Here is a 16,082-nt window from a genome sequence, read left to right as displayed (position 1 = left end):
ACGGGCGGCTCCTAGAGCGCAAACGGGAACTTGAACCGCGAAGAAGGCATCGTCCCAACACCGGGAGCTTCCCTCCCCGCTAGAACGAACCCGTCGCACGGTAACTTTTTTATTCGAGGCGGCCGTCCGGGTCCTACAGACGCTTGGGACGTCAGCTCGCGGAGCTCCGGCCGGGGCCGGAGGGCAGGAGGCGTGGCGGCGGCCCCCGGGGCCGACCCGTCTCCGTCCCTTCTCGTCCGCTCACCGTTCTTCCGCGGGCGGGGGGGTCCGGCCGGCGCCGTCGGGCTTGACCCTGAACCTCTGCCAAGGGTGGGGGGTCTCCTCTCCCGGCATCACCTGCAGCCACCGCTTGTAGTAGGCGCGGAAGCCGTCCGCCTTTTCCAAGTAGGTGTTCTTCTCCCTGTACTGCAACGGGAAGAGTCCACACGGTAGGAGCGAGGCAGACGAACGGCGCGCCCCACCGCCCGGGGCTCCGAAGACGGGGTCGGAGGGAGGGCGCGCTAACGCGGCCGCTGGCCCGAGACGGTCTGCTTTAGATAACGATAACGGGGATTATCGCTTGCGAAGCGTTTTCTAAGCGCCGGGACGGATTCGGGCGAATCAGGTCGGACACGGTCTCGACCCCCGTTTGGCAGGTGAGGTACCCGGGGCTCGGAGAAGTGACCTACCCGAGGTCACCCGGCAGACGCCCGTGGCGGAGTCCGGATCGGAACCCGCGCCGACCCGCCCTCTCCCAGGCCCGGGTTCTACGGTCAAGCCCGCGGAGACCGAAAACGCCGTGTGACGGATGGGTTTCCGGGAAGGATCGTTCCCGCGGGACAGGTCCAGGGGCTACGGCGAAACGGAGCCAGGTCTCCAGCCCGAGGGCCACCGCCTTGCGACTCCCGGGGGGAGGGCGGCGACCGGCCCGGCCTCGCCACGGCCGAACGGATGGAGCCCGGGCCTGGGAGTCAGGTGGTCGTGGGTTCTGATCCTCGCCTCCCCCGCTTGTCTGCTGGGTGACCCCGAGCGAGTCACTTCACCTCTCCGGGCCTGTCGCCTCATCTTGTATCTACCCCGGTGCCTAGAAAAGTGCCTGGCAGGTAGTAAGCGCTTAATACCGTTATTATTATTATCATCACCATCGTCATCATGACACCTCTCGACCACAAAAGGAAGCCAGGAACCCGTCCCCGGAAGCTCCGGGGGCTAGAGCGGAAGGATTCGACCCCGAAGAACCGCCCGGGGGCCGACGCCGCAGGAAGCGGAGCCGCCGCGGTGCGTCGGGGCCCCGTGTGAAAGCCGCCGTACCCGCGGGACGTTCCTTTATGCGCTCGCTTCCCGAAGAGTTTTAAGATTCCCGAAGTTCGTTCCTCCCCCTTGCCCCGTTCCCGCTCCCTCGCCGCCCGCCCCCGGCCTCCCTTTAGGCTCCCCTGGCTCACCCTGTCGAACTTGGGCGGGTAGGCGGCCGCGAACTCCAGCTGGCGGACGATGACTTCGTTGACGGGGACCCGGGCCCGCCTCATGTCCCGCAGGACGGCTATTAGGTAGGCGTAGTCCAGCCGCTTCACCGCGGCGTCGATGAGGGTGCCGTACACGTGGGCGTTGGGGTGCATCCCCACCTCCTGGAAGCGTCCGTCGGCGGCGTTGGTCGAGCACCGGGCGGGAGGGGACAGCCGAAGCGGTTAGACGGGGTGGCGATATCTGAGGCGACTCCTACTTAGACCGTCAGCCCCGGCGGGGTGAGGGACCGGGTCCAAATCCGATGAACCCGTATCCACCCCAAAGCTCGGGACGGCGCCCGCCGCCGGGGCGGGCCGGGGATCGCCCGGGAGGCGCCGCTTGGCCGCGGGGCCCGGCCGGGGCGGACGGCAACGGCCCCTTCCCCGGCGCCGTTCGGGGCCGGTTCCTCCCGCGAGCTCCCTCTCGGGCCGCCGCCCCTCAAGCCCCTGCGGAGCTGGAGAGCCACGGCCCTGAGAAGCGCGACCTGAACGGTGGCGACGGCTCTTGCCCGATCAGGAAAAATAAAAAATGAATAAACGGTGGTGCCTGTTGAGCGCCTACTACGTGCGAAGCACTGTTCTAAGCGCCGGGGGGGATACGAGGCGATCAGGTCGTCCCACGTGGGGCTCACGGTCTTCATCCCCATTTGACGGAGGAGGTCACCGAGGCGGAGAGAGGCGAAGTGACTCGCCCAGAGTCACGCAGCTGGCAAGCGGCCGAGCCGGGATCCGAACCCATGACCTCTGACTCCCAAGCCCGGGCGCTTCCCACTGAGCCGCGCTGCTCCTCCATAATAATGCTGGTATTTGTTCAGCGCTGACGACGTGCAGAGCACCGTCCTAAGCGCGGGGGGGGGGGGGATCCGGGGCGATCAGGTCGTCCCACGTGGGGCTCGCGGTCTTCACCCCCATTTTACAGAGGCGGGAACTGAGGCTCGGAGAAGCGGAGCGACTCGCCCACGGGGTCGCCCGGCTGCCCAGCGGCAGAGCCCGGGATTCGAACCCACGACCTCCGACTCCCAAGCCCGGGCTCTGTCCACCGGGCCCCGCTGCTTCCCGATACCCACCCGACAGAGGAGCAGCGTGGCCCGGTGGACAGAGCGCGGGCTTTGGAGTCAGGGCTCGTGAGTTCGAATCCCAGCTCTGCCACTTGTCGGCTGTGCGACTGTGGGCAGGTCACTTCTCGGTGCCTCGGTTCCCTCATCTGGAAAATGGGGATTAAGACTGCGAGCCCCACGTGGGACCACCTCGTTCCCCTGTGTCTACCCCAGCGCTCAGGACGGTGCTCGGCCCATAGTAAGCGCTCAACGGATACCAACATTATCATCATCACCCACGCCGCTTCCCCGCCGGTAACGAGCCGACCGACTCGCGTCAATTGAGGAACCTACGTAGGAAATTGGGTTTGTACATCTCAGTGAAGACCTAAAATCCCGGAGGACTCTGGAGAACTCCAGTCTAGCCCCCTTCCTTCGGGGAGGTGAATAAAGACACCGCGGCGGACGGACGGTGGCCCGGGCTCCCCTCGGCCCCCACGGCACTTCTCTTAATAATAACGTTGGTATCCGTGAAGCGCTTACTACGTGCAGAGCACTGTTCCTCTAAATAGGGAAGCGGCGAGGCCTAGTGGAAAGAGAACAGGCCGGGGAGTCGGAGGACCGGAATTCTCATCTAACCTCTGCCGGGGCCGTGTCCTGGTTACACTGTGCTCTCCCAGGCGCTCGGCACACGGTGAGCACTTAAGAGATCCAACCGAGCCACTGGGTGAGTTCTCATCCCGCCTCTGCCGCTTGTTCCTTCAATATTCACTCAGCGGTACTCACTGCGCGCTTACTATGCGCAGGGCACTGTACTAAGCGCTTGGAATGGACGAACCGGCAACAGAGGGAGACGGTCCCCGCCCTCCGACGGGCTGACGGTCTAATCGGGGGAGACGGGCGGACGACGAGAGCAATGAACATTGCTAGTCTTGTGTGCTGGGTGTCGCTTCTCTGCTGGGTGACCTGGGCCTCGGTCCCCTCCTCCGGGAAATGGGGATCAGGACCGGGAGCCCGTCGCGGGACGGGGACCGTGTCCGACCCCGTTCGCCGGCATCGCCCCCGGCGCTCCGTACGGTGCCCGGCGCGTAGTAAGCGCTTACCGTACCCGGATTTACTGAGCGCTCGCCGCGTGCGGGGCACCGGACTAAGCGCTTGGGAGAGTCCAGGGCTTACTACGTGCCCGTTACTGTGCTAAGCCTTCGGGAGAGTGCCATAAAACTGAATCGGCAGACTGCACGAGGGTGGGCGAGAGAGACCTCCTCCCACGGGGGTCACCGCTCCCCCAAAAGCTCCCGCCCCCTGCGCGTCACCCGGCCGTCTGGCGTCCCCAGCGCTTATCGCACCGCTTGGCGCGCTCTGGGCCCGGAGCAGACCCCCGTCCCCCCCCCCATCCGCCCCGTACCTTCATGTCCTTGAGTAACTGCAGCCCATCCTTCTTCCTGGAGCAACCTATAGCGAGGTTGCAGAAGGTCTGCAGGTCAGGGCACATTTTCCTCTGGGCCAAGACGAGCAGCAGCTCCTGCAATCGGTCGGATCCAGGGCTGAAGGCGCGGGACGGAGGAGTCGGGGGGGGGGGTACGGCGGCACAGCGTACGAGACACGTTCCCCGCGTCCGGCGGACGAGCTCACAGCCTCAGAGGCTAGACGCGGCCGGTCCCGGTTGCCGGGAGCCGCCCCGGGCGCTCGGTCGGTAAATCCCCGGCGACCCGAGGCCGCCGGGGTCCCGCGGCCGAAGACGCCGCGTCGCTGACTCTCCCCCGCCGCCCCCCGATCCCAACCCCGTCCCTAAACCAGCTCTGCTGGAACGGGAAAGCTTCAGGGGTCTCCCGGGACCGAGAGGGGCGGCGTGGTCCGGCGGCTACAGCGGAGGCCCGGGAGTCGTCAGGAGCCGGGGTCTAACCCCGCACCGCCACCTGTCTGCTGGGTGACCCCGGGCGAGTCCCTTCGCTTCTTTGGGCCTCGGTTCCCTCATCCGCCAAGACGGGGAATTCCACATTCCCGGTGGGGCCCGATTATCCCGTATCCACCCCGGCGCTTGGCGAGCGCTCGACGGACACCACCGCGACCGCTGCCGGAGCGGGGGCGGGATGGGGTGGCCCAAGCTGGGGATGCAGCGGTCCGGGGATTTCCCGTCCCCGCCAGGCCTCTGGAGGAGGAGGAGGATCCTCCGAATTCCAAGAAACCTGGGGGAAGGGGCCGAGCTGGCAGAAGCGGGACTGTGTAGCGGAGAGGACCCGGGCCCGGGAGGCAGAAGGTCGTGGGTTCTAATTCGCTTCTCGGCGGCGTGACCCCGGGCCAGACGCTTCGCTTCTCCGGGCCCCGGGGTCCCTCGGCTGTCCGACGGGGACGGAGACCGGGAGTCGGTCCCACGTGGGACGGGGGCCGCGTCCAACCCGGGCGGCTCGTACCCACCCCGGTGCCTGGCGCGTAGAAGCGCCCAACAGATACCACCATCATCACCGTGATCAGAGAGGTCCGGGAGCCTTAGGCGTCGGACCGAACGTCGGAACCGCCGCCCCGATTCGAAACCCCCCGCGCGGCCGGGGCGGGCTGCGCCGGGCGAGCTCCGGACGGGCCTCTCTCACCTTCGCCCCCTCCAGGTCCTTCCTTCTGCTCCTCTTCCTCACCAAGGCGTTAAAGAACGCCACGTCCGCTTCCACTCGGTGCTTCTCCAGGAGGGCCAACAGGGCGTCTTCGGCCCGGCTCCGGGGCCTCACCACCTCGGCCAACAGCGTGAAGGTTTTAATGTCGGGCGCCACGCCGTCCTTCTCCATCCGGTCCAGGAAACCCTCCGCCTCCCCCATCAACGCCAGCCTGTCGGCCGGGGCGGGGGCCGCGCCCAGACGCACTACGTTCCGGTGGGGCGATTCTACATCCAGCAAGTTCGGCAGGGGGCAGACGGGCTCCGGGAATCCCGCCGCCTCCGGCCCAGTCCGACCCCGGCTCGGGACCGACCCCCCGGCCGGCCCGGAGTTGGGCGAAGGGCCGTTTCCCGGCTCCGGTCGTTCCCGGCCGGCGTCTTCCGTTTCCGCGAGGGTCGGGGGTTCCCCGGTTTCTCTGACGTTTTCCCGGAACATCCGCTCTTCCAGAAACTCCACGTCCGGGAGGGTCACGGCGCCGCTCCGCGGTGGGCCCCGTCTCCTCGTCCCCGGCTGGACCGAGGCAGGTCTTCTCTCGCCGGTGCCCAGAAGCGAATCGGAAGCCGACGCGGGGTTCCCCGTCCCGCAGTCCCGGGCGGCCCGCAGCATCAGGTTATAACTGTGGCCTTCGGGCTTGATCTCCCACATCGACATTGTTCTCCAGACCTGGGTGAGAAGAAGACAGCGATTCCTACCCCCGCCCTCGGCGTGACCGGGAAATCGCGCCGGGGGAAGCTCCCTGACGGTGGGGCACTGGGGCCGGCAAGTCGGACCCGCGACCTCTCCGTCCACTCCGGGCTCTGCCCAAGAGAAGCCAGGCAGCGGGCAGGTGAGGAGCTCCGGGAAACTCAGTGCCCTTCCGCTCGCGCGGTCGACCTCAAATCAGTGGCGCCTGCTGCTGTGATGTGACAACAACATCGCTACATTTCCCTCTGCTCCTCCCCCTCCCCCTTCCCCGCAGCACCGTACTCGTCCGCTCAACTGTATATATTTTCATCACCCTGTTTATTTTGTTAACGAAACGTACGTCGCCTCGATTCTGTTCGGTCGCCATCGTGTTTACGAGATGTTCTTCCCCTCGACTCCGTTTATCGCCATCGTCCCCGACCGCCCGTCTCCCCCGATTAGACCGTGCGCCCGTCAGGCGGCAGGGACCGTCTCTATCTGTTGCCGACTTGTTCATTCCAAGCGCTTAGTACAGTGCCCTGCACATAGTAAGCGCTCAGTAAATACTATTGAATGAGCTATACGCCATCGGATCACCGCGGGGGGCGAACGGATGCTTTTCGCTCCTCGGCAAGGCTACCTCTATTCGCGCTCCCCGTTAAAAACCACAGGGGCCGGTCTTGACAGGTCCTGTGGGCGACTCGGTAGAAGACATCCCCTCAGGGGAGCCCGAGATCGACCACCCGGATCCGCTCGTCCATCCACGGCACCTACCGGGTGCCTGCTGAGCGTCAGACACCCTACTACACGCTGGGGAGAGGTCAACAGAAGCAAAGACACGGGTTCCCCGCCGGCCGGAGATCTTTCCCCGCCGCTCCGGGCCACCCCTCCCGCCGATCACCCCGACTTCTCCTTTCCCGTCTGCGGTCGGAGCTCTTAACGTGAAATCCCCGCGGGGCCTGCGAGCGACCGATCCCCTGCTCGGAAGCTCTGCCCGCGAGAAAGCGGGGAGCAGCGGCGGAGCGACGCGTTAAGTGCCGACCGTGTGCCGGGCGCCCCACCGGAGTCCGGGGGGCTTGGGGAGGCCGGGAGGGAAGGCAAAAGGCCACCGACCTGCAGCGCGTATCTGAAGCCATCGTTCTTGTCCTGGAGGCAGGCCATGAGGAGGAGGTTGAGAGTCTCCACGGTGACAGCGTGACCTTTACCCACAACTTCCTAGAAAGGGAAGGAAGCGAGGCACGGCTAGCGACCGGGACGGCGGAAACATTTTCCCAAAACCATCTGCCCGACAGAGCGGGTAAAATCTGCACCCGTGTGAACCTCGGCCGCCCAGACCTCCGTCGGCGGTCTGTTCTTCTCCGGAACGTACCTACCGTACCCTCCCACGCCGTTCGGTACGGCGCTCTGCGCGCGCCGAGTCCTCGGTGAATAAACACGACCGGTTGGAAAATCCCGACCACACCCTTCCGTGTCCGGTTAAATGCCAAGACAAAATAGGCAGCGTCTGTTAATCCTGTTGTACCGTACCCTCCCGAGCGCTCGACACAGTGCTCGGCACCTAGTCTGCGCTCGTGAAATACCTCTGATAGGCAAAAAGGATCGATGCTGTATACCGACAGATCCATCGACCAACGGCATCCGTTGAGCGCTCACTGCGTGCAGAGCACTGGACTGAAGCGGCGTGGCTCAGTGGAAAGGGCCCGGGCTTAGGGGGTCAGAGGCCACGGGCTCTAATCCCGGCTCCTCCGCCTGTCAGCGGTGTGACCTTGGGCAACTCACTTTACTTCTCGGTGCCTCGGTGACCTCATCTGGAAAATGGGGATGAAGACCGTGAGCCTCACGTGGGACAACCCGATGACCCCGGCGCTTAGAACGGTGCTCGGCACATGGTGAGCGCTTAAATACCGACGTTATCATTATTGTTATTATTACTGAGCGCTTGGGAGAGTACCCTACGACAGAGTCGGCAGATGCTCCCTGGCCGCCACGAGCTTACAGCCTAGAGGGGATCAGTAGGTCAAACGAAAATCTACGAAATGGTGGAACCCGGTGTTGTCCTGGCAGAGCCCAGTGACGGGTGGTCAACGGTGAACATACAAGTCTCCATTTCCGGATCGTGAAAGTGTTGGAGGAACGACTTTCCTGCTTTCGATTTTGCTTGCCACCTTCTTGTGGACAAGTCCCCCGGTATTCTGATTTAGAAAAACGCCAAACTCCATTATCCAGAAAGCCCACGTACCCTAGCGGTTCTCAATTTCACGCCTTCCGGATAATCAGTGTCATTTATGGAGCGTTTACTGGGTGCGGAGTACGGTGCTAAGTGTTTGGGAGAGTACAATCCGACAGGGTTAATCCAAAGGTTCCCTTTGGAGCTACAGGCGGCCGGAGTGCTAAGTGACTTCTGACAGTTCCCGTTGAAAGCCTTTTCCGGTCAGACTTGATGAAGGAAAAAAAAACCTCACGGGGAAAGATTGCACATCTGGACTCCGAGGATGGCGAAAACGGATCCGAAGCCATCCCGACTACCTGGCTTCTGATCCCGGCTCCACCACTCATCTGCCGCGCGACCTCGGGCGAGTCACGTGGCTCCTCCGTCGCTTCGGTTCCCTCACCCGCGAGGTAGGGCTCCGATCCCGGTTCTCCCTCTTACGAGCCCCACGTGGGAACCCGCTGATCTCGTACGGTGCTTGGCACGCAGTAAGCGCTTCACGGATACCGCGACGATCGGAACGTAACGGTCTCTCGCCCGCCGGGCTTCCCTCGTCGGAATCCGCTTAATGAGAAATAATGATAATCACGGTACTCGTTAGGCGCCTCCTGCGTGCCGAGCCCTGGACTGAAAGCCGGGGTAGATATAAGTTCGTCGGGTCGGACACGGTCCCCGTCCCGCACGGGGCTCCCACGCTTATCCCCGTTCTCCGGGGGCACGGAGGAGTGAAGTGACTCGGCCAGGGTCGCACGGCAGACGCGTGGCGGAGCTGGGATCGGAACCCGGGTCCCGCCGTAAACCCCCCTCCCGTCCGAGAGGCGAGGCGCCGTCTCTTCTGGAGCAGGGAGGGCCGGCTCGCCGCCGGCGCTTCCCCGCCCCCCACCCCGTCCTCCTCACCTTCAACACGTCGAAGGAGAGGCGGAGGTCCGAGCACCTGGCGGCGACTTTGAGCAGGGCGTGGTAGGTTTTGAGGTTGAGCTCGACGTTCCTGAGGCGGAGCTGCTGCCGGAGCTTGAGGGCGGTCCGCAGGGCCGAGTCTTTCCAGGGGGACTCGGCGCAGGCGTTGAACAGGGCCGTGTACGTGGGGTCTGTCGGCTCCAACCGCCGTTTCTTCATCTAGCGCCCGCCCCCAGGAGGACCCCAGAAACCACGCGGCTGGTCACTCCTCCGCGCGCCGGTCCCCCCGGGCGGCACCTCCCGCCGTGCCCCCCCGGGACGTCGCCCCCCCCGCCCCCAACCCGCCGTCGGCTCCGCCGCACGCGCAGACCGAGGTCCGGCGACTCTTTCGAGGTCACGACGAATGCCGGCGGCGGAGCCGGGATCCTGTGTTTAAGGGGAACGGGTCCGTCGATCGTCGTCTCGTACTCCCCCGAGTGCTTAGTACAGTGAGGGCTTTGCACGCAGTAAGGGCTCAAGAAATACGAATGAAAAACGCGCTGAATCCGTGGGATTTGGGGAAGAGAAGGGGTTCCGCTTTACAGCCTGTAAAACCCTCTTTTTTTTTTTTTTTAAAAAAAAATGCTATCTGTTAACTGCTTACTGCGGGCCAGGCACTGAGCAAAGCGCTGGGGTGGATACGAGCTAATCAGTCCCCGTCCCACCCGGGGCTCCTTTCTTAATCCCCAGTTTAGAGCTTCTCCTCCTTCGGGGTCTCCGGTCTGGGGGAAAGGGGTCGGGGAGGAAGACAGCGCGGGGCCTGCCTCCTCCGCTCGTCTGCTCGGTGACCCTGGGCGAGTCACTTCCCTTCTCTGGGCCTCGGTTCCCTCATCTGCAAAACGGGCCTTAAGACGGTGTCCCGCCCGACGAGCTTTTCTGCAGCTCGGCCCTCAGCACGGTGCCCGACGCAGGGTAAGGGCGTAAAAAATACCGTTGAAAAAATAAACCCAAAACGACAGTTTGCCCCGTCTGCTTGCAAGAGGGAGAACGGGGAGGAGGCCCCGGTCCTGCCGGGACCCTCGCCCACCCTTCCTTCGGGGGGCTTTCTCGGGGGGAGGCCGGAGGACGCGGGGGCCATCAGCCCTCCTGGAATTCACACAAGACGGGCCCAAGTCTGGAAACTTCGGACCCCTGGGGCTCCTGCTAACAGTCCGTCGGTCAGTCGTATTTACTGAGCGCTTACCGTGCGCAGAGCACTGTACTGAGCCCTCGGGAGAGTCCAATATAACAACATCACAGACACGTTCCCCGCTCACGACGAGTTCACGGTCTGGAGGATGGGCTCCCGCAGGACTTTCCGGGGGCCGACAGCCACGGCTTTCTTGGAAGAGAGCCAGGCCGGACGGAAGGTGAGCCGCGGCGCGGCGGAATGAGGCCGAGGCCCGAATCGATCCGTCGGCCGGTGCTATCTACTGAGCGCTCGCAGTGTGCAGAGCACCGTGTTGAGCGCCTGGGAGGGTACGACACAGTCGGCGGACACGGTGCCCGCCCTCAAGGAGCTCGCCAACTGGTGGGCTGTAAGAGCGCGGTATGTTTACAGAGTAAGAGTACGAAATCTGAAGGAGGAAGGAGAAATCCCGTCTCGTGACGGCAGCTTTTTAAGGACTTGGCTGCTTCTGGAACGACCGAGGAGACGGGCTCGGGCAGGCAACCGCAGGCTCAAAACTCTTAAAAGGGCTAGAAAAGATCAGAGAAGCCATTCCCCGATTTTTCACACGTCCGATCTATCTCACATCTACCTCGCCTCTAAGCCTGGTGCCGGCCAATTATATTTATCGTTAGAAACCGACAACCTATAAAGCCGTCATCCATAAATAATTCTAAATAACGACGACGATAAGGGTACTTAAGCGCTTACAATGTGCCAAGCACTGTTCTAAGCGCTGGGGTAATAATAATGCCGGTCTCTGTTAAGCGCTTCCCGAACGCCGTTTTAAGCGCCGGGGTACGTTCAAGGTCATCGGGTTGTCCCACGTGGGGCTCACGGTCTTAATCCCCATTTTCCAGACGAGGGAACCGAGGCACAGAGGTTGTGACCTGCCCACGGTCACCCAGCAGACGAGCGGCTGCAATCTAATCGGGTCCCACATGGGACTCGCCCTCCTAATCCCTATCTTCCAGCTGGGGTAAACGAGGCCCAGAGACGTGAAGCGACTTACCCCAGGTCACAGACCCAGATCGATAATGTTGGTATTTGTTAAGCGCTTACTATGTGCGGAGCACTGTTCTAAGCGCTGGGGGGGGGGGGATACGGGGTCATCAGGTGGTCCCCCGTGAGGCTCACAGTTAATCCCCATTTTACAGATGAGGGAACTGAGGCACAGGGAAGCGAAGTGACTCGCCCAGAGTCGCCCAGCTGACGAGTGGCAGAGCCGGGAGTCGAACCCACGACCTCTGACTCCGAAGCCCCAGGCTCTTTCCACCGAGCCACGCTGCTTCCCCAGGTCCTTCTGACTCCCAGGGCCGTGCTCTATCCGCGACGCCCCACTGCTTTAATGAGCCCTTTCTGTGCGCAGGACACGTGAACTGAGCACCGGGGAGAGTACGCTGTAACAGAGCAGACGTTCCCCGCTTACAACCGGTGTTGAATAAGTGCTCAGTAAATATCAAAATGATGACAGAAGAAGGAAAATGGTTGTCAGAGACGTGTAGTGTAGCTCCATTTCAGACAAACTACATAATTATATATTTTTTTTGCAGGTTGGGGGAGAAGAGGGGAGAGGGGAGACTACTTTTCTTGTCGGGCCCCGTGGCCCGGTCGCCCGGTACTCACGTCGTTGTAGAGTTTAAAGGCTTTCTTGACGTAGCCCGCCCGTCCGCAGCCCCCGATGAGGACGGTGTAGTTACTCTCCATCGGCTGCAGGCGCTCCTCCTTCAGCATCTGCCTCTCGAACAGATCCAGGGCCTCGACCAGCTGCGCGCCAAACGAGACGGAGACGGCGGAAACGGAGAGACGCGGCTGTTTAGTTCCCGAGAGGGCCCGGGGGACGGGATGGCTGGAAAAGAGCAGGTATTTTTCTCCCGGGGGACAGGACTTTGAAATGCTCGTGAGACCCCCCTCTACCTCCGGCCCTTACTTCACTCCTGCGGTTCCGGGTCGCCGATGCGCCTCCGCTGGCTTGACGGCATTAGGGAGTTTTCATTAATAATGCTAATAACGTTGGTATTAGTTGAGCGCTTACTATGTCTGGGGCACTGCTTTAAGCGCTGGGGTAGATACAGGGTCATCAGGGTGTCCCACGTGGGGCTCTCGGTCTTCATCCCCATTTTCCAGATGCGGTCGCCGAGGCACAGCGAAGTGAAGCGACTTGCCCACAGTCACACGGCCGACGAGTGGCGGAGCCGGGATTCGAACCCACGACCTCCGACTCCCGAGCCCGGGCTCTTCCCGCTGAGCCGCGCTGCTTCTCACTAGCGGATGCCAAGAGGTCGCAGCATGGCGCAGGGTGCAGAGCGAGGGCCCGGGAGGCACGAGGTCACGGGTCCCAATCCCGGCTCCGCCACGCGTCTGCTGGGTGACCTTTGGGCAAGGCGCTTCACTTCTCTGGGCCTCGGTCGTCTCATCTGGAAACCGGGGATTCTTAGTACTCGGTCACTGCCGTGCGTAAGCTCGTTAGGGGCCGGGAACGCGTCTACGCATTATGCCGCAGCCCCCCGAGCGCTTGGCACAGTGCTCTGCACACAGTGAGTGCTCAATAAGTATAAGACTGTTAATCACGGTACTGGTTAAGCGCTTACTATGGGCCAGGCACCGTACTAATCGCCGGGGTGGATACAAGCAGATCGGGCTGGACACCGTCCCCGTCCCCCGTGGGGCTCGCGGTCCCCACCCCCATGTTACAGCCGAGGTAACTGGAGCCCAGAGAGGTTCGGTGCCTTGCCCGGGGTCACACAGCAGACAGGTGACGGAGCCGGGACGAGAACCCACGACCTCCGGACCCCGGGGGCCCCGCACTCTAGCCGCTACCCCAGGCTGCTTCTCACTCTTTTGTTTTGCCGTCTCCCCCTTCTACACTGTGAGCCCGTTGTTGGGTAGGGGGTGCCTCCGTTGCCGAACGGTCCCTTCCGGGCGCTTAGTACAGCGCTCCGCACCCACCGAGCGCTCGATAAATAGGACCGAAGGAATCGACCGACTGAACGCTTGCCAAATCCAGCCGCCGCAGCTCCGGGGACGGCCGGGACGTTCAGGACGGTCTCGGCCCCCGAGGAGTCCGCAGCCCAGGGTCCCCTTCCCGGTCTTTTGAAACCTCCACCTTCCCAGTCCCTTGCTCTTATTCCACTCTCTCCCTCTCCCTAATTCCATCTTTTTCCTTCCGCCGCTCCAGCTGGTGGGGGCACGAGGCAGTCCCCGCAACCGACCCGCACGATCCCCCTTCGTCCGATCCGATCCGAGGCGCCGCACGCTTGGGAGACTGCAGCGTGGCTCAGTGGAAAGCGCGCGGGCTTGGGAGTCGGAGGTCATGGGTTCTAATCCCAGCTGTGTGACCTTGGGCAAGTCACTTAACTTCTCTGCGCCTCGGTTACCTCATCCGTCAGATGGGGATTAAAGAAACTGTGAGCCCCACGTGGGACAACCTTGTATCCTCCAGCGCTTAGAACAGTGCTTTGCACATAGTAAGCGCTGAACAGATACCACAGTTGTTATCATCATCACAGTGCGGCTCAAAGGCATGAGGCGACGCCCTCGACTGACACGCGGGATCCGGAGGGTTCCGGCAAATCGGCGGATGGTATTTAGGGACTGCCTACCGCGTACAGAGCGTGCGTTCATTCAATCTAATCGTATTTACGGAACGCTCATCGCGCGCAAGGCACCGTGCCGGACACTCGGAAGAGTACAATATAACCACCAGCGGATCTATTTCCTGCCCACGGTGAGCTTGCAGTCTCGAGGGGGAGACGGACATCGATATAGATAAATCACAGATAGGTACGTAAGAGCGCCGAACTAAACGCTTGGGAGAAGACAGTCGGTAGACGTGACCCCTGCCCACAGGGAGCTTGCGGTCCGGAGATTCCCCCTAGACCGCCTCCGCCGACTCTGTTGATACCGTGCTCTCCCGTGCGTTCGGTACGGTGCTCCGTGGCCCCTGAGTGCTCGGTAAATACAACCGGGTGCGACGGATCCGACGCCGTTAGCTGGGGAATGTCAGCGGGGCCGAAGGGTGTGGGCTCCACGCGTCCCCGAGTCGCCCTCCCCCAAACCCCGGGTCGGACAGAGACGGGGTGCGGCTTTTAAGGCCCGGGGCACGGAAGGGGACCCGGGGACCTACCTTGTCTTCCTTTATCAGAGCCTTGCAACGGAGGAAATACCAGTAAGGGGTGTTCCTCCGGCCCCGCCACGCCTTCCGCTGCTCCTCTTGCTCCGCCGGGTCTTCCCGATCCTTCAGTCTCAGGTTGTGGAACTCGGAGCTCGTTTTGCGAAACACCATCCTGGAGGAATATCTGTCGGACAGGCTCCCAAAGTCACACTCCTCGGCGGCCTCCTCGGAGTCCGGCCGGGGGAGAGGAGCCGGCCCGTCTCGGGCCCAGCCCGTCGGCGGGGCGAGCGGCTGCGACGCGCGGAAGGGCCTCGGGCTCGGCCCCGGCAGCCGCCTCCGGGCCGAGGCGTGCGGCGGCCGGCCGCCCCACCGGCACGGCGTGCCGCTTCCCGGAGCTGAGGAGCGCGGGCGTCTCGGGGCGGAAGAGCCCGCCGGGAGGCGGCTGGACAACAGCCGCAGGAGCCTCATGACGGACGGGGGTCGCCGGGTCCTGGAATCCCCCTAAAATCGAAAAGAGGAGGGCCTGACGGACCCGGACGGCATCTCAGACCGGGAACTCGGGCGAAGAGGTAGCCCGGGCACGAGGATAATTATAATAACGACAATAATTACGATACTCGAGGGCTTACTACGTGCCAAGCGCTGGGGTAGATAGAATCATCATCATAATAATAATGTTGGTATTTGTTAAGCGCTTACTATGTGCAGAGCACTGTTCTAAGCGCTGGGAGAGATACGGGGTAATCGGGTTGCCCCACGTGAGGCTCACAGTCTTCATCCCCATTTTCCAGATGAGGTCACTGAGGCGCAGAGAAGTGAAGTGACTCGCCCACGGTCGCCCAGCTGACGAGCGGCAGAGCCGGGAGTCGAACCCATGACCTCCCGACTCCCAATCCCGGGCTCTTTCCGCTGAGCCCCGCTGCTTCTTATTGGACGCAGTCCCTGTCCCACACGGGGCTCACAGCCCCCATTCTGCGGATGAGGTAACTGAGGCCCACAGCCTGGCCTTGCCAAGTAGCCGGCCCAAGGTCACGCGGCTGATACGAGGCAAAGGTGGAATCGGAACCCGGGTCCTTCCGACTCCGACGTCCGTGCTCCGGCCGCTAAGCCACGCCACTTCTCCAACGTGGGCGGTTGCCTACGGGAGGCCGGTTACCCACACGGCAGCTCCCTAAGCAAGTCCTGGCTGAAGCCCCCAAGTTCAAACGAAAGGAATCCGCTAAAGGTGGCGGAGAGTCCCGGGTCCGGCCAATCCGTCGGTGGTATTTACTGAGCACTCACTGTAGGCAGAGAACCGGACTGAGCGCTCGGGAGAGTCCAATGTAACAGAGCCGGCAGACGCGCGTGGCGGACGGAGCGTCGGGCTGGGAGTCGGAAGGTCGCGGGTACTAAATCTCAGCCCTGCCACTTGTCTGCTGGGTGACCTTGGGCAAGTCACTTCACCTCTCTGGGCCTCAGTTACCTCATCTGCAAAATGGGAACTGAGAGTGCGAGCCCCAGGTGGGACAGGGACTCCTCGGATGCTGTCGATCTGTTTCGTTTTGTTGTCTGTCTGCCTCCCTTCTAGCCTGTGAGCCCGTCGTTGGGCAGGGATGGTCTCTGTTGCTGAACTGCACTTTCCAAGCGCTCAGTACAGTGCTCCGTATTACGTGCTCGATAAGTACGAGCGAATGAACGACTCCTCTCTCTCATTCGACCCACGGAGTCCATCTGTCTCCAAATCTCGCGTGTTCGACCTTCACGACACTGATTGCGTTGCGGGACAGTGGAGGGTCGGGGTGGATGAGGGAGCTGTTGCAGGGGGGAGGAGAGTCGTGACAGGGGACGGAGGAGGGGGAAGATGAGGGTGT

The 16,082-nt window shown here is 62.7% G+C and overlaps 1 protein-coding gene across 2 annotated transcripts; it reads right to left on the bottom strand.

The window, feature by feature from the left end:
* Window positions 1-93: 93 nt before the first annotated feature.
* Window positions 94-14,749, bottom strand: PTCD1 (pentatricopeptide repeat domain 1). Of its 2 annotated transcripts, XM_029052844.2 has the most exons (8): window positions 14,245-14,748; window positions 11,745-11,885; window positions 8,933-9,151; window positions 6,940-7,041; window positions 5,107-5,826; window positions 3,924-4,040; window positions 1,422-1,604; window positions 94-405 (listed from the first exon to the last, which is right to left on the bottom strand). In XM_029052844.2, the coding sequence occupies exons 1-8, from the start codon at window positions 14,698-14,700 to the stop codon at window positions 241-243; spliced, it is 2,103 nt and encodes a 700-aa protein (XP_028908677.1). In that variant the 5' UTR covers window positions 14,701-14,748; the 3' UTR covers window positions 94-240. The 2 variants fall into 2 exon arrangements, with proteins under 2 accessions (XP_028908677.1, XP_039766971.1); XM_039911037.1 differs by lacking the exon at window positions 8,933-9,151 and having other exon boundaries at window positions 14,245-14,749.
* Window positions 14,750-16,082: the final 1,333 nt, after the last annotated feature.

This window comes from Ornithorhynchus anatinus, chromosome 2, assembly GCF_004115215.2.
Source record: "Ornithorhynchus anatinus isolate Pmale09 chromosome 2, mOrnAna1.pri.v4, whole genome shotgun sequence".
Taxonomy (NCBI): Eukaryota; Metazoa; Chordata; class Mammalia; order Monotremata; family Ornithorhynchidae; genus Ornithorhynchus; species Ornithorhynchus anatinus.
Note: the sequence above shows the minus strand (reverse complement) of the source record. Positions and strands in the feature narration are given on the sequence as shown.